The sequence below is a fragment of the Pholcus phalangioides genome, unplaced genomic scaffold, assembly GCF_987345545.1.
Source record: "Pholcus phalangioides strain wild (caught in Gottingen) unplaced genomic scaffold, Ppha-v1.0 ptg000007l_1, whole genome shotgun sequence".
Lineage (NCBI taxonomy): Eukaryota > Metazoa > Arthropoda > Arachnida > Araneae > Pholcidae > Pholcus > Pholcus phalangioides.
The window spans coordinates 47,091,102-47,109,670 of NW_028301600.1; the positions used below are offsets into that span (position 1 = coordinate 47,091,102).

Here is an 18,569-nt window from a genome sequence, read left to right on the forward strand (position 1 = left end):
TGGTTCGAATCCCATTTGAAACTTATTCTCCCCCTTACTTTATTTCTTTGGATGATTCTTTAGGTTTTCCTCCTAATACACGGAGGGAAACGATGCTTATTCAAGAAGTGAAGAGAACCACTGACTGCGATTCAGATTATGGTATTTTACACTCGCGATAGCATTGCGTTTGTGAAAAATTCATTTTTCATTTATTTTTAAAAAAAATAATTACAACACAATCACAAAACCTCAAATACTTTCATTTTACAATGAGAAAAATAATAAAACGTGTGTGGCGGCGACTGGCTGATACACCATCCCCCGCAGCAAGCGCATCGTGATCCCACACACCGCCGGGAATGTCAGGACGTTTAATAACAGCTTTGAGTGCAATGAAAATAAAAAAATAAATATAATCATTCGAAAAATTGAGGATGTAAGGTAAATACAAGGAAAAAATAGCTTTACGAGTGAGATTCGAACCCCCCCCCTCCTCCTCCTCCTCCTCCTCCTCCTTTGGGTTGCCTTCGATTCTATGTCGTCGTACCAAATACTCAACAGTGGCTGCTAGCCGACCGTAATTAATTAAATATATCAGTTCTCGAACATCTATTTGTAGTGCATCCTCTCAGAATGGACATCTATAGTAATTGCTAGACACACGTCAGTTTCTCTCTGATATCCTTTTATAAGCATGGGGGGATGGTAGGGACCCTGAATTCGAAACTTGGTCTTCAGATTCACAGTCCCATACACTATCACCTACTCTAACTATAGGCTGACGGAAAGGGTCCTGAAACTATTTATCACCAAAAGCATACTTTTAGTGAAATTCATTACCACTCATCACTAGCTACCATTAACCACGGAATTTTAATCCTTCCCTTACTCGAATGGAAATAATGTTTGTTTGGCATAACAGCGTGTTAATATTTCAGTGATTACATAACGAAGCCATCTTGTGACCGAAAGCACAACAGATCGTACGATATTAAGGTAGTGGGAACTATCGTAAACCAAGAAGAGACGTGATTGGCTGAAATCGTGTAATCGCGGAATAGCGGTGCATTTGCGAAATTAGCATCCCGGCTAAAGAAACTGAGGGCACCCCCATCGACTCAAAAACGAGACACATGGTCATCGAAACAGAGAATCCTATAATTTGACACCAATTAAACGAAGTAACTAACAGATATTAAAAATAATCTAAAATTGCTAATTTTTTTGAGTACTACTCTCACTTATTCAAGAGTGAATAAATATATATCCATCAAAAATTCATATAAATTGCCAGCGATTTTCATATAAGCAAGCACTGTACACTGTTTGTTATTATTTTTCAATCCACCGCTTCAGACGTGATTCATTGGGGGTGAGGTTTTGTTTACTGTGGCAGTTTGTGACACAAATTTTGATCAGGTTCTCTGTGGATTCATAAAAATTTTTCAGTATATTTTTATAATATATCAGCAATTCAGATTCAACATTTGAAAATGAACTGGAGGTTTCTTTAACCAATTTATGTTTCTTTTGCATTAAAAACACAACTTGAAAATCTCATATTTTACTCCAGTTTATTAGAGAATATCTTTGTCTAATCATCATTGCAAATGTATTTCAGATGATTAATTATTTGTCGATTTTCCTACTTTCAGGTAAACCATTCATGCATTTATTAATATGTCGGATCAAAAAGTGATATCAGAGGTGGTGGTGAGTTCACTATTTCCATTTATAAATCTTCTATATGAGTATACAGTAGAACTTGGTTAATTCCGAGTCCAAAAATCACTGGAAAAAGTTCGAATTATCAAATTAATCTATCGTGGATCCGTAAAATGACAACAAATTGCAACTCAATCATAGACATTCACGTTGAATAAAAATTATCAGTTTTCAAATTATATTATCAGTTAGGAAACTGCTTCTCAAATTTTAATAATTTATAATTATAATAAATTTTGATTAATGAAAATTTTGATCTTTAGCTGCTACATTATTCCACTGTTTTGCAATCAGCATCAACGCAGAATTTCTTTAGCATAATCAGCCTATTCATGATCATCAGCTACGAAACTGTTTCCCAAAAATTTCGCTTATCCTTCTTATGCTACCAACGATATATTCTTTCCTTAATGCATTACAATCTGAACTTCCCGACTTTTTCCATGCTCTTAATGACAACAAAAATTCAGATTTTGAATGATACACCTTGGTTGAAAAACAATTGGTATTAAGTGGTACACCTTCTTGATGCACTCCAGCTGAACAATGTTAAAAAGAGAATAGTCTATCAAGTCGAGTCCTATAGAATTTTTCCAAACTAAATTTGCTCATACAAATCATTCCCTCCCCCCCAACTTCGAATTATCCAAAAAATCAAATTAAACAAGAAATTTTAACATTACATTAGACATAAAACTCTCAAATTTTAATAAAAGTTCGAATTATCCAAAATTTGAATTAATCAAATCCACTACATATCCCAGATCCTTATATAGATATACCTTACGATTTATCAACTATAATCTTGATAAATCGTAAATATAACTTTGTCCAATTCCCTTTATAATTTATTATACAGTGAAACCTTACACAATGATGTAGGCTATAACCAGTGGCATAGCCAGGTTTCGGTCAGTGGGGGAGCAAAATTTGGATAGGCCCCATTTTTTGTTCCTGCTTTAGTTGCGAACTTAAAATTATGCATGAGTAGAAAAAAAAGTAAAAAATCAAATTAAATTTATTTTCTGTTTTCAGAGTTGATGTTTATTTTTTAACTTAAATTATTTTTTCAATTGATTAATTTATTTTAATTTTTCAATTAATTGAAAAATTTAAATTCTTTATTTCATGTTTTGTGTACTCATACAAATACAGACACCAAAAACAACTGGGAAATCACCCAAAAAGGTGGTTGGAAAAAAATTTAAATGAGAATGTAAAAAAATGATAGACTATATAAAATAAAAAGAGAAAAAATTTTTATTCGCTCTCTCCAAAATTAACTTAATAGTATACTAATAAAAAAATTTCTTTTTAGGCAAAACTGAAATTGCAAAATAAGGTATTCATAGAGATGTGAGAATATTCTCCTGGATGTAAAAATTGGAGAATAATCTAGAATATTCTTTTATCTTTTAAATGAAAATTCTTTGGCAATTTTGTTTATATTATGAAATATAATTCAGTTTTCATTGCCTGAAACATTTAGAGCAATTTTTTTTGGTATAATCACCTCATAATGACAAGTTTGACATCCATATTTGTTAATGGGCGTCTTTTTCTCAACCACCTCACTGGGAATTTTTCCTGTTGTTACCTTGTATAAGTTTTAGTTCAGGAATATCCTCTATCATGGTGAGAGGTTTTGTTATGAAGATTTTGGAAACCTTTAGCCTAAAAATTAAAAAAAATTCTTTTAAAATTAGATAAATTTTCAGAAATAAGTTCAAAGCAAAAAATAATTTGAAGTTGATTGACAAAGAGAGATATTCTTATGATCACCTTCATTCTAAAGAAGATAATGATCTTTGTGTCATTTTTCTTCAATAAACTCAATTAACATACACTCAAATTTTTTATCACTCTTAGTTCTTTGCAAGTTGTTCAATTCAGCCATGTTGTTTTCCTTTTCTTGTTTTAAAAGTTTAATATTGTGGGATGCAAACTTTAATTTTTCTCTTCTTTTTCTTGACAATTCCTTTATGCTATGTGTATGAGGTTCTGAAAGCTCTTGCATCAGTTTTAGAATGCAACTTCTGTACAAGTCATTCCGATGCACATTCCTTTCCACCACATAACAGCACCAATGTTTTCTGCAGCGTTCCTATAACATTGGTCTTTCTAGAAAGTCCCCTTTTTCTGGGTATTTGGGTAGTTTTAAAAGAATTCCCTCTCATGGTATACCTTCTGCAGTTGCCAAATGGTGGATAAATTCTGATCTGCGCTCATCTTTGTTTGACCTTTTATCTACTGATGGTACTTTGAAGTACCAGGTTAGCTAATTTGTTATGTACAAACATGCCAAGGATCCCAGGTTTTTCTCATCATTTGCCTTTATCGTCATTTTTTTACTCTATTCAATTTCAAGCTATTGTGAATAATTAGTCTGCACACCCATTTTGAACAGTTCTATATCCTCTGAGAATGGGGATATTTTTTGTACATATACTTTTGTTAGCAGGAAAATAACAAAATACAGCTTCCCTCTTTCACAAATGTAAATATAATTAGTTTACCATTATTTGCTATTACAGTAAAACCCTGCTTAACGGACACCCCTCAGACGCAGTCATCCCTCTTTTATGGCCAAATAATAATTTCTCCATAAATAATAAAAGTATGCATTTCAAACCTCTGATTAATGGTCCCCTCTGATTAATAAACCCCACTTTTATACGGATGAATTTTTTTTGTCCTGCTGGTGTCTGCAAAAGAGAGGTTTCACTGTATATATATATTTTAATTATTCTTAAACATGTGGCATATTGTAAACATATATATTTTTTAATTTTTTGGAGACATTCATGAGAATATTCTCAAGTTAATTATAATTGTTATTAAATGATTACCATTGTTTGAATTGTTTTATAGGATTTGATTTGAATTTTGACTTAGAAAATGCCATCATTAGGGGACAAGAAAAAAAAATATTTATTAAAATTTTTGTTTCAGGTTAAGGGCAAAAAAGATGTTCCAGAAGAATCTGTAAAGGTGGTGGTTAGATGTCGACCACTAAGCACTAAAGAGATTAAAGCTGGTTTTCAAAAGTGAGAATAAATTTGATTTTTTAAAAAAATTTGTATAATTTAAAATGGTTTTTTTGGTTAACTTTTCTGATACCTTTTTATAAACGTTGTCATTGTAGGTATCCCTCGCTTTACATGATCTGACCACACAATTTAAAAATTAATTATACCATATTTGTAGGCATGCCGGGAAACAAGTAGGGAGACCAGCTTGCCAAGGATACCCATATTTTCCAGCAATCCTGGAAATTCGATTCACAGATTCCGAAAAATTCTTAAATATCTGGACTCAGAGAATTGATTAAATGGGCTGATTTGAAGCTTGTTTGTTCTCTGATTTTAAGATCATGTTGGAGATAGTCAAAATTTTAGTTTGCTTTTGCTACCATAAATCTTGGTTTATTGCATATGTTGGATACTATCCATATTCATTCTTTTAAATTAGATGAGCTAAATGGAAAAAATCAATAGACTGCAAAGTATTTTTTTTATTTATTTTTTTATCACGTGTTCAAAATTTGAATTAGCAAAGCAAAAAATTGAAGAATTGCAGTGCAAAACATAATATTATAATACAAAAGTGACAGCACATTTCTTCAATCTCTGAACATGCAGAACAAAAAAAAAAAAAAAAAAAAAAACAGTATCTGTATTCTGCATTAGGCATCATATTAGGATAGAGCAGTGGTTCTTAACCGGGGCTGCAGCAGAGCATATTTGGAGTTGAGATGGAAAAATAAATTACAACATGACTGACAATTCAGAAAATTTAAATGATAAAAATTTAATTTTTCAGTTCTTGAAAAAATATGAATTGTACCGATATTTTGACACCTCATTTTTGGCTTTTGCTTGTAGAAATGTAACAAACAAAATTCGCATTGTAAAAGTTTTTTTAAACTGAACAATGATATAACCCTATGAGTTTGAGAAAGCAAACCAGTTTTTTTCCTCTCTTGTTGTTGTGTGTATGCACACTTTTCAAATTTTTACGCGGTTGTTAATTATTACGATTTTCTAAAGTTGAGGAGTTTTTGAGTTTATATCCTTAAGATTTAAAATGAACCTCAGATTTAGAAGTTGACCCAAGTATTTTTAAGAACAAATATTGAATTCTCATGTTTTTGAAATTTATACATTTTTTCCAAACTTTAAAATAACTATAAAATTCTAACATGATCAGACATCAAAGTTCGAGGTTAATCTTACTAAAACATACCTTATAAATATTTCAGAAATTTGCTACTGAAAACTACAAACTTCACTACAAAATTTTCGGTGTAGGTTTTTTTAAAATCTTAAACAGAGAGCTCAAAAACTGCAATTTGTGAAAATAGTGTTCAAAGCATTTTTTCTTGTTCACATTTACACTAGAATTTTTCATTAATTTTTAATTTTACTTTAAAAAAAATTAACCAGATTGACAAGAAATTTTTTGCATTTGATGTTCACAATTGAATGAAATATTTTTTAAAGTCATGTTTGAAAAATCATCTTCAGGGGTCATGACACACCTTAAATGAATAAAGTATTTCCAACAATTTCGAGATTAAATTTTTTTTCCAGTTCCAATTCAGAAGTTTCGGGAGATGCACATGTTGCATCACAGCTTTTGATTGTAATTCTGCAACACAATTAACTGAGTAACACAACAAGCATAATGAATGAAATAGATCACAATTACAAATTGTTACAATTACAGTCTAACAATTACATTTTACAATTTTTACAGCATCTTATTTATGCTGTGAATGTGCGTATAAAACAGTAGGTTCCTACTCAAAACCATATTTGTAACAACAGGCAATAAAAACATGGCTTTCATTTCGAAAATTGAGAACCTGGAGGGAGGGGTGAGCATGATTTCTCGGAAAAAATCAAGAAATGAAATACACATACACGTATAAGAGTAAAGGGGTGGCAAAATTAGTAGTGCCTAGGACGGCGCCATCCTGAAGTCCGTCTGTGTCAAGAGGGGACCGGGGCAATTGTCTTCCCTTATAAACACGCCTCCTTTCGTGACATGACAAGAACAATTATTTTTAATTAGCCATTTGTTTTGGCACAGCTAATTGGTCCTTGCACCACAAAAATCAAAATCCTATCCTATAAATGCGCCCCAGAATAAACATTCATCTGAAAAAATTACCAAGCTCTGCACAAATCATGCAGGCTGGAATAAAAAAAAATTCAAACTAGTCCAAATCTTTCTTGTGAAAGGTAAAGTAAAAATTTATTAATATTTTAGCGCAATAAAAATCAATTTCTGTCAAAAGGAAATGAAAAATCTTCATTGCAACATGCAGAAATCAGTATGGAAATGTGACTCGATGAATAATTAATAGAAAAAATCGAAAACCACTGATTATTTTGATTATTTCAATTCATAAAATGACTAGTTTGATTGAACGTTTCTGATCAAATTGTTATTATTTTATTGTTTATACAAATAACCTTCGTCAAGCTACCATTTTTGCAATCTTCGTTGAAGTTTTTTACACGTGACTGTTTTGATGAAATTTTAAAATAACTCAAAAAATATTGCCCTGTTTCATCGATCAATATGTAATTTTATTAATACGACAGCGTATAAAAATGATCGCATAGTAAACACAAGGCACTGTATGCACCTTCCCCAGAAAAATTTGACTGATAGTGAAAAAGAACAAATTACCACATTTTGGCAAATAAGTGTTGATTTGGTCAAAAAAAAGTTCAGGTTGATCTCATCTTACTGTTTTTTTACAAATCTGGTGATAAATTTGTCAATATAGTGGATGAAACTAACATGCAATTACATGTAACAACAAGGTTATACTATCACACTACATTGAGAGAAAAAGCACCATGAAAAAATAAGGCCGAACTTGGCTTCTGATAGGATTGAATATTTCAGTTAATTTTCAACCCGCTGCTTTCAGAGAAATGCTCTTTCATTTGGCACATAACTGACTGTTAGAAAAATTACACATCACAAAATTTCAAAACCTTATAACTCACTTGATATTCAACCAATCCAAAAATGGGAAAAAAACTTTTCCATATTAGTTCCATCAGAGTGAGGGTCACCTGTAGTCTACTTTTATAGTTGCAAGTAAGTCTAAAAAATTATGTTGTTATAGATGTTCTGAATTTTTCTCATACGATTGAGCTGAAATTGATGAAAAATTCCAATATACACAATTGATGTTAAAATGTTCTCTAAATTGCAATAGTGGTAGTCTATAAATTTCATTTCAAAAGGTAGAAATATTCTATGGATATCCTGCAACATTCCTTTTGCCCTGAATAATATAGTAGTATATATATTAAAATTATTAAGTGACACATTTTCATCCTAAGACTTTCATACTTTAGGGACAGGTGCAGCTATTTAATTGGTGACAAAATAATTATCAAGTTATTTTTATTTTTCTTAATTGTTTATTGCTTACAATTCAGTTGAATCATTTAGGTGTAGGAGACCCCCAAATAATCTTGAGAGCCCCAAAGCAGAATATGCCGAAATCTGTGAGGTATGTCACAGAACAATCCATGGTACTGCAGAACAATCTAGGAGAATTTTAAGAAAAATGTATAAAAAACACTATTATGGGAATTTTTACTGCAGAACATTTCCATTCAGTGTAGAGCTCGTTGCAAAACATTGCTTTGGGGCTTTGGAGTTCATTTGATTCACTTGCAAATGTAATAAAAAAATATCAGCCGCTCAAAATTTTATATTCATCAAAGTTCTTTATGCAGGAAACCATGTTTGTGCATTGACAAACTTTTCAGACATACTGAAAATATATGAACCACTGATTTTTTTTACTGCTGCAAGAAAACGAGTTCAATGTAAAACTTTTCTTGTGATGCAAAATTACAGCTCGTGTTGAGCTTTCTTTGCAAAGAAATTTAAATCATAGTTTTTTGTAGTTGTTTGAATTCATGACATTTTAGTTTTTTAATATTTTCTGTTTACTATTTATTTTTTTCTCTAATTAGAATTGTCAAAGTACATCCCGAAAAAGGAATCATTGAATTATTAAACCTAAAGAATTCTAACGTGGGAAACAAGCAATTCACATTTGATACAGTGCATGATGAAAAGTAAGATTTGATTTTTGTTTTTGACAAACAGATTCATCTAAATTTTTTCCTAGATACTATGTATGTTACTAGCAAAGTATGAAGTCCTCTACATTGTGTGGAATGTCTGATGATTTTAGACAAAGTATTTGTTTGCAATTACATCAAACACAGTACGTGATATACATACAGGTTGGACAAAAAGTCCATAGAAACTTTAAAAATTCATGAAAACCAGAAAAAGAACCGAAATAAAAGATGGTTAGCATCGCTAGGTCACAGGAATTTTTTTAAGACGGGGAAAAAACCTCAAAAACAGTCGATAGGTGGTACTGACGTACAAAAGTCAAAAAGATACGCAAGTAATGAACAGAATGCCTCCAAGTCATTTATTACAGCCATGGGCAGAGATATGGGGAAGTGTGGGACTCCCCCCAGCATCAAAGGTGAAGTCGACTGATCTAATGCATATATGTATAGATGAATTGATATCCTGATCATCATGCCCCTCCCCAGCAATAATGACCGTGCCCTCCCAGACTTCCAGGTCTATCACCGCCTATGATTACAGCAGTATGTGTTCCAAATGACCACCACCACAGGGGATAACACATTGCAGACGAATCACAAATCCAGCTACGGCAGAGCGCAGCAGGTCCGCATACACCGTTTACAATAGTGAACTGGTTGTGGATTAAGAGCGCAAGTTCTTATAACTGTCTCTCATTTGCATATTTCCACCGAAGTCTCTCATACCAGCGCCACCTATCGGCCGTTTCTGTGTTTCTCCTGTCTTAAAAAAATTCCTGTGACCTAGCAATGCTAACCCTGCAAACCGTTTATATGTTATTTTTCCAGTTTTTTACTCATTTTCAAAGTTACTTCATACTTTTTACCCACCCTGTATTATAATAACCATAATAATGCATGTAAACAAAATAATGCTTATATGATATAGATTATCTGTTATATCTTTTACAATGTTAAAAAAAGTCAGTATTTCATCCTTCACCTAAAACCATTAAGCATTCCATAGAATAATGCTGGATGTCATATAATTTGCATACATTATAGTCATAATCCATAATAGTTATGTACGGGGTAATTCAGAACTTATTGTTAAAATTTGGGGGTACAGAATAGCATAAAAACATGATTCACATGGGAAAGCGGGGGTTACAAATGTATGCTTGACATAGAGAGCGCTGCATGTCCACAACTTCAAGATCAATTTTTTTTCTGTTTGATCTCAAATTGATTTCTTTGTGTGGGGTGCCATAAAAAACTTTTGTGTACGAGACTCCCCCCATTAAAAGTAACGTCTGTGAAATGCTTGACATTTTCCAGAATGTTCAGTCAATGCAACGGTGCTGTCAGCCCTTCATTTTAGCAAATTACAGAGTTACAACATTGAGCACCTGCTGTAATTCTGTAATAATAATGAATAAATAAATTTTATATGACTTAACCATCAAGGGTGGCTTAAGCGAGGGTGCACCCAGGCAGCAGGTTGTATGGGCTGGCAGTGTAGACCTTAGTTAAGACTCCCAAATTAAAAAAAAATTCACTCGGTGAAAATTCACATGACACCACACTTTTGAGTGATACCTTGACAACAGAGATGTTGAAAAAACTTAAGGGAATAGATAGGGCCAGGGACCATAATACCAGAAACAAGAATACAATCTATCAGAGGCAGCTGGAGACTACCTCATGTGGGATGTATGTTTTGCACCTCTGCCTATACTCCCCCCCCCCCCATAGTCCCTACAGCCTGCACCAGGGTCCCTAGGCTGTAATCTTTTGCTTGCTCCCAGCCTGATTTTTTGTAAAGGTGGGAGGGGGCCTTCTATAATTAATTTATAGTGTTTAAAAAGAAAAATGATAATAGAGCCCTGCTCCCCAGGCTCGATCCCTGTCAGCCCTACCCTTGTGGGGTCATGCCTCTCCTTCACAACTTATCCCAACAGTTCCTAAAAAAAATATAATTTTTTTTTGCTTTTTCATCTCAGATTTGGCCAGCACCTCCAAGAGATCAATCTATCTCTAAGAGGTGCTGATTTGGTGCCTCTCCAGAGTGGACAGAAATAATTTTCTTTGATTTCTTTGGCTAATAGACAACATATGAAGTTTCGCACCTGGGCAGCGGGTAAGCCCGAGCTGCCCCTGCTTACCATGTGCTTGTACTATATCTTTATATCTTTTCTTTCACCTTTTGGGCATATTTTACCCTTTCTATTTGACACGTTTAGGATCATACTTTCCTACGTGAAATTGTGTTCTTATGCTATTCCCTACCTGCCCACCAAATTTGAATGATGAGTTCTTAATTACCCTGTATATAATTAATATACAGGGTGCATAGCTTAAAAAAAAAACAGCACACACAACAAATTACTGGCAAACTATTGATCCTAGATGCATACTTCCAATTAGAAAAAGTATCCAAATAATGTGTAGGCCTCAGATGAGTTTCAAATTGCAAGGGGTTGTATAGGTATCAAAATGAAAAAAATAACTTTTTATATGCACACTGTGCTAAAAAACCCAATCAGAAAGTTGTCCTCTTTCTCTTGAGGCTAACAAAATGAATTCAATGTTTGTAAGTGCAATATTTGCCGAGATATTTGAACTTAAAACATGAAAAAAAAGGAAAAAAAGCCAGCAGAATTGCGGGTAAAACATGTTTTTGACCCCAATAATTTTAATGGGGGAGGGGGGGGGGTTGGTAGCTTTTTAATAATATATCTTAATTGATAATTGTATTGTAAGGGAAAAAACTGCTATCAAATTTTAAAAATATATAAAAAACTAAGTACATTCAAGAGTTATGTAAAAACTAGTGTAATAGGAGGATATGATACAAAAAAAAAAAAGGATTAAGGGTTTGCCAGACATACTGTAAATACAAGATCGTAATGATATATTTGTGGGAGTGTGGTGAGTGGGGGGGGGGGAGGCATTTTAATGACGTAAGGAAATAGGGATTGCCAAAAGTTTGACTGCTTCAGGTAAAGTAGAATAGTTAAAGCTAATTCTCAATCAACTTAGTCTCAGTGTGCATTGACAAAATTATCAAATATGGTTACATGAAATATAGATTACAACTTATTTTTTTCTTCTGAGCTTCATCATATAAAAATACCATTTTATTTATTAGTGCAAAACAACGTGATATTTATGATGAAACATTTCGTCCTCTGGTTGAATCTGTTCTTATGGGTTTCAACGGTACTATATTTGCTTATGGGCAGACTGGAGCAGGAAAAACTTTCACTATGGAAGGTGAGATTTTACCAATTTTGTGTTACAGCATTACAGTAAACCCCTCTTGATGGTCACCCCATTTTATGACCAAACAAAAATATTCTGGCAAAAAGGCTATTTAAATGCGCAAAAGCCAATTTAAGCGTATTTTGAACCCCTGCTTAACGGTCACTGACACTATTTTCGTCATTCATTCCATTGGACTAGAAACTCTGTATGGAGTAATCATTGCAATTTTGTTTCAAATTACGAGTAGCACGAGTTCTAATAGTTCATCCACTTTTTGGCTATTTTATATAAAATTTTGCGTTGATGCTTGTTATTATATGTTAATGTGTGGGAACTCTGATGTCAGTTTGCTGGTTGTGCGCGTATATTTTACATTATTTCTTGCTGTTTGATATGGCTATCTCTAGTATAATCCTTGCTTTCTCGTCGCTTTTTTTTTAAATCTCTTCACTAAGAGAAGAGATTTCAAAGAAAGAAAATTGATGCTATGAATACAGTGAAAAATGTAAAATGGGAGCTCATGCTCTTGCAAATGAATACAATGTCTGGAGGACACACATATGTTCAATTTCAAAGCAAAAGAAACATTGGCAAGAAAAATGGCTGAAAAATGGAAATCAAGCTAGGAAAAATAATTTCCGAAGACAGAGAAAAACTTGCCATAAACACAGTTGTGTTTGATTGGTCTGTTTCTGCAAGTAACAAGAATTTACCTGCTTCCGACCCAATTATACAAGAAAAAGCTCAAGGAGCTGCAGAAGAATCCGTACTCATCAATTTCAAAGCTTCAAATGGTTGGTTGGATGGTTTTTGTGTGCATCACAAGATTGTATTTAAGAAATTGTGCGTAAATATGTTGATGTCAATGCTGAAGTGTGTGGAAAATGGAGAAAAAAATTGCCAAAAATTATTGAGGGACATTCAGTCAAGGATATATACCAGGGATGCCAACAGCTGGCTCATGGGGCCAATGTTAGGAGTTGGAATACTCAACAAAACCCACCAAACACCGAGATTGATCAGTTTTTTTAAAACATGTAAATTAAATATATAAAATTTGTGTAATATTTCTTATGTAATTTTAATTTTGTACCTATGCAATAATCATGTACTTTTGTGACTTTAAATACATCTCATATTGTCAGAATTTCGTTTGTCTCGCAAACAAAGACCCATTTCAGTTATTGTTGGTACTGTATTTCAGTTTCAACAGGAACCCCCCTCCCCCGATGCAGTCACCCCTCGTTTACGGTCAGATTTTTTTGTCCCACGAGTGTCCACAAAAGAGGGGTTTTACTGTAATGTTTTTGAAAATGTATTATAACAAATTTCCACTGTCATTGTACATGCAGTGTTCTCTTTTGATTAAACAGTTCTTTAAAAAAATTTATCATGATATATGTAGAACTTGCTAGCTTTGTTTAACCAATTTCAAACACTACAGCATTAAAGAATCACCTTGTAAACACATGAAGAAAGTCAACATTACAAGACTAATAACAATTTTTCTGTTTTCATCTTTTTCTGACCTATTTTCATTTAATTTAATTTTTTATTGAACTGGATTGGATTTTGGTTTTGTTGATGTAATTTTTTTATGACAAAATATGTGTAACGTATGCATCAAGTACAGGCAAAACTGATAAAATGATTATATGAAGAGAAGCGAGTGAATAATTTTTTTTCATACTTATAAAACTTACCAACTTCATTTGGGAATTAACCACTGGTAAAAGTATAAATATAGGGAAATTTATGGAACGCATGAAGATGATTAGTGATTAAGAATAATGACTGGTGATTATGCATAATTACCAATTTATCACATTTACTTTAACAAAGATAGACCTATATCGTACGCTGTTTCTTAATTAGATTATTTTTGGCTGTATTATTTCCATTAAATTTTAAATATATACAGTGGGACTCGGAGATGCAAACACTGATAACACATTACAAATTTTCACACATAATGACGTTTTACTATTCCTATGAATTTTGTGTATTTCTTATCTGTGTCTATTAAACCCATACTGATATTATGAAGTTTGTGTATAATGAACACTTTTGCTATTCTTTCAGACTTTGGAAAAGAGAGTCCAACAATGTGCAGTCATTAAAGAGAACCTCTCTTCTCTTAATTTTTCACACATCTCACATTTTTGTCCACCTGTGTTTTCAATGCTCACCGCATTTGACCAATGCAACCAAGTGGACAATCTCCACAAGGAATGTAGTAAATGGCCTATTGCTTCATCTGCAGGACTGGATCTTTGGGAGGGGTTTCAATGTCGGGTTTTTAGCAGGCAAATGCATGATGTTTAAACCTAATTTGGAGAGAGTTTCTCCTACTTTGTGAGACTTAGCAGGATTAAAATGAATCACTATCATCTGCTTAACATAGTTGTTTGAACATTTTTGTAGAGTAGTTGGGGGGGGGGCATCTATTAACTTTCTTTCAATTCCTTCAACCATCCCAACATGGTATCCTCAATCTATGGCTATTGTTCAAATATAGTCAAGCTCTTTCTTGGTTTTAAGTTTTTAGTTCATAACAGATATTCAAGCAGCTTCGACTGATATGCAGCTTCAATTATGCATACAGCATGGTGTATATATTATTTCTCTTTTATTTGTTATAGGATCTATATTTGTATTTAACAAAAGTTTATTTACTGTAGGTGATCTTTCTGATTCTGAGAAAAGAGGAGTCATTCCACATGCATTTGAGCAAATCTTCAACCATATCGAAGAATCACAAAATCAAGAATATTTGGTTTCTGCTTCATATATAGAAATATATAATGTATGTATTTTCTTTTCCTAAAAATTAGACCAGCCCAATTGTGATAAAGTAAATTAAAAAATAAAAAAAAAATAAGAAACCTGAAAAATTAATGAATGTTGACGATAATTTGTAAACATTTATTTTTGTTTTGAAACTTTGTTATCCTCCCATAACAATAAAAGTTTTTCTTTGTAATTGAGATTTTCAAAAAATAGCCATGAAGATGGTGAAAATAAGTAATTTTCCTATTTTCAGCTAAACCCGGGGTTTGAAAACTTATGTGTTTTTTCTCAGAAACACATGTAAATGTACCTTAATTCTAAGCTAATCCATAGTTACTAACTATATTGTATCTATTACCATCCCCTCATGCATTGTTCTAACCACCTTCCCAAGAGCAGTATTTCACATTTTAAGAAACCTGGATCTGAATTAATGCAAGGTTTATTTAAAAAGTAAAATAATGAGGTGGACAATGCAATCATCAAGCAGTGTGTCACTTTCCTAGTATATTTGAATTGAACAGAGTTGCAAAAGTAATTTGCTGACACTTATCCATGAATAATTATGACACATGGAGTTTGATGTGGAGTACGTGGGGAAGAAAAACATTTTTTATTATCATGGTTTCTCGCAACAGTTGCACAGAAAAAAACCAACTTGCTTAGTTGATGGCCACTCATTTTGCAGGACAATGCATGCATAAAATTGGTAACATTATGATCAGTTTTTTTTTTCCAGTAAGCATGAGTGAAAAGTGTTTTCTATAGCACCATATTATCCAAATCAAGCTATCCAGACTTCAGTCTAGGTTCAAAATTAAAACAATCTATGCAGAGACCCTATTTTCCCCCGGAAGAGTTTTTAATATAGGGTACTTGTAAGTCTTCATCTCAGAACTGAACAACAGAATAACAAATTTCCTGAAAAATTGAAACATGGTCAATGAAAAGCAGAAAGACTGTCTATTATAAAATACATATGCTACTGCTAAAGCTCAAAGTATAGCTGATTCGCGAAGTGTCTGGAGATACCTAGCCAAAGTTTGATGTGCTGATTTAAGACGCTCCGGTAGGTACCAAATCCATTTTTTTCATCGCCAACCTGTGATACATGGCTATATATAGTAGCTGTATTAGATTATCTCCATGCAACAAAAGAAAAAAGGAAATTGAAAGAAAAACTACATATAATAACATAGACAGTTTTTTCCATCAAATTTTAAGGGAAAAAAATTATTACTGCATTGTGATTGCGGTTTGATGGTTTGCCATAGCTAATGAGGACATAATTATGTATCACAAAAATACTCCAACTTGGCCATGACCCCAAATCATGTTATGTTATCAGACTTTGCAAACTGGCTGGCCAAAGCTCAGAATTCGGACATTGGCCAAGTCAGTATTCAACAAATGGCCAATTTCGGGCTTTGTTAGTAACATCTATATATAAACAATGCCCATAATAATTTTGTTTACATGAAATAACCTATAAATTATATAGCTTCTTTAATAACTGCAGTGGCATATTAATTGTGGACTATGTATATGCTATAGAGAGTGGTTGCTAGTTTGAAATTATTATGTGCATCTCACTCAAAAGGAATTCTGGAAGGTCTTCATGAAGTTTAATGATTAGTTTTATCTTTTTTCCCTTTTTTAGCCAGAATTTTGTACATTAAAAAAAAATTTTTTTTCAGGAAGAAGTGAGGGATCTGTTATCTGATACTGCTAGAAAGTGTGAACTAAGGCAGAAGCCAGGTGAAGGAGCATACGTAAAGGTAATATATTATTCACAATATAAGTAAATGATTCTTAAAGTTCTATAAAATTTTTATGAGAATAATCGTTTTTATATATGATTAATTTTATTTTCTCAAATACAATGTTTCTAATTTTTTAAAACATTGGATCTGTAGAGAACATTGTTTTTCATACAAAAAAAACAACAAAAAAACAACAAAAAAACAATTTTTTCTTTGTTGGGTATAGTTTTCAGGGCCGCCACTAGATGCTTCATCTGCTGGGGCAAGCACCCATTTTGGCTCCCCCTTGAGAGGTTAAAGGGTCAAATTTACATCCTCTCTAGTCCAGTGCCCGGGACACCAGACCCACTTGCTCCCCCCTAGTTGTGGGATGGATAGGTTTTCAAACTTTTTGAAAGAAGTTATTTCCAAATAGACTAGCAATTGTAAAATGATTTGAATTCTTGACAGCCACTGAAACTTTATAGTAGAAAACATGATATTTAAGACGAGTAACCCAGGTCGTAAAGATGAGTCACTTATTGTACTAAAAGATGTTCAGAGGTATCACAAATTTGACACTAGATTTGTCCTTGTCAGAATCTTCGGCAATAAGATTGCATAACACATTAATAATGCAAGAAGTCTTCCACCAAAGGATTAGCAAACAACCCTTTGTAAGATATATGAAATATATGTATACAGTAGGACCTCACTCCTCGGTATCTAAGTGTATCTCATGTATGCATAAAGCATCATGTTTCCGTTTGCAGCTTATATCTGCCAAATGACTTGATGTGTTTTGACATGTTCAGAAAGAACCTGCTACATCACACAGACGTGTTTGGCATTCACTTAGATAGTCACAGAAAAAAATAAAAAATAGAGGGCTGGACAAGTTTTAAAACACCAAGGTTAACTGCACAGTGTAGAGAAATGAGGTTTTTTTTTTTTATGAAAGCTGACTTTGACTAATCACATTCATTGAAATGCACAGTTGCAATTATTGTTCCCCAGAAGCCAGAAAACACAATGTACACCAACAAAAAAAGAAATAAAATGGCTGATGTATTAGAAAAGGCCAAAATAGAATTTGAATAACGAAAAACTTCTCTGGGGGAAAATAGAAAAAAAATTCAGCCAAAGTGTCTCGATTGTATATATGTATCAAATGCTGCTGTTTGGATTTGAGAATAAACTGTAGGTTGAGGTCTAATCAGCCCTTGTGTGCAGAAAATAACTGGTATGATAGAAATGATCCAATGAACAGGAAATTTTAGTGTATTGAAATGCAATCTTTATCTGTTGATGAGAAAACAAAACAATTTCTAATTAAATGAGAATTAGTCCATTTTGTAATGTGAATGGCAATGTAACTAAACGTGCTTGCTACGATCCTCAGTAGTCTGATAATAAGGCATGAAACATTTTAGTGCATGCTCCTAATTTACTAAATTTGAAAAAAAAAAAACCCCAAAAAAATCAATGTTGTTTAAATCCAGGATTCTCAGCTCTTTAATGTTCAGATTGACTAAATATGATCCAATTTAGATGCATGGGTACATCTGAGCAGTGGTTCCCAAACTTATTTGACTACTCCTATTTTTTTTTTTTTTATTGTTGGTTTCTTCTTTATTGTGCTATTTCTATATATTATCACCCCAAATCTGTATATATTAAAATTACTTAATTATTAAAAACTTAGTTTTGTCTTGTGATAAACTTTCTAAGTAGGGCCAGACTGGGCAATTAGAAACAAGACATTTGCAAGCAATTTGGTGGCTTTTATTGAAATCTAACAAACAGGGTTAAGTTGTGTTGTATTGTTGGCAGCCCTGAGCCAATTCTCGCTTCCTTGATAGAAGTTCATTGGGCCTACATAACTGTTGATAGTTAACAAACAAAATTCTGTTGCATGTTGTTTTTATTTTTTAAGTTTTGCTTCCCCACCTGCTGC

The 18,569-nt window shown here is 32.9% G+C and overlaps 1 protein-coding gene across 3 annotated transcripts in view; it reads left to right on the top strand.

Moving 5' to 3' along the window:
• The first annotated feature begins 1,306 nt into the window (after positions 1 to 1,306).
• Positions 1,307 to 18,569, top strand: part of LOC149085389 (kinesin-like protein KIF3B) — a 34,318-nt gene continuing 17,055 nt past the window's right edge. The window contains exons 1-7 of one of the 3 annotated variants that reach the window (XM_089233380.1): positions 1,307 to 1,354; positions 1,638 to 1,695; positions 4,660 to 4,754; positions 8,721 to 8,825; positions 11,965 to 12,089; positions 14,762 to 14,886; positions 16,568 to 16,648. In XM_089233380.1, coding sequence (XP_089089506.1) covers positions 1,663 to 1,695; positions 4,660 to 4,754; positions 8,721 to 8,825; positions 11,965 to 12,089; positions 14,762 to 14,886; positions 16,568 to 16,648 — 564 coding nt within the window. In that variant the 5' untranslated portion in view covers positions 1,307 to 1,354; positions 1,638 to 1,662. Of the gene's footprint in view, positions 1,402 to 1,465; positions 1,487 to 1,637; positions 1,696 to 4,659; positions 4,755 to 8,720; positions 8,826 to 11,964; positions 12,090 to 14,761; positions 14,887 to 16,567; positions 16,649 to 18,569 lie in introns of those variants that run through there. The other 2 variants (XM_089233379.1, XM_089233381.1) reach the window with 2 other exon arrangements.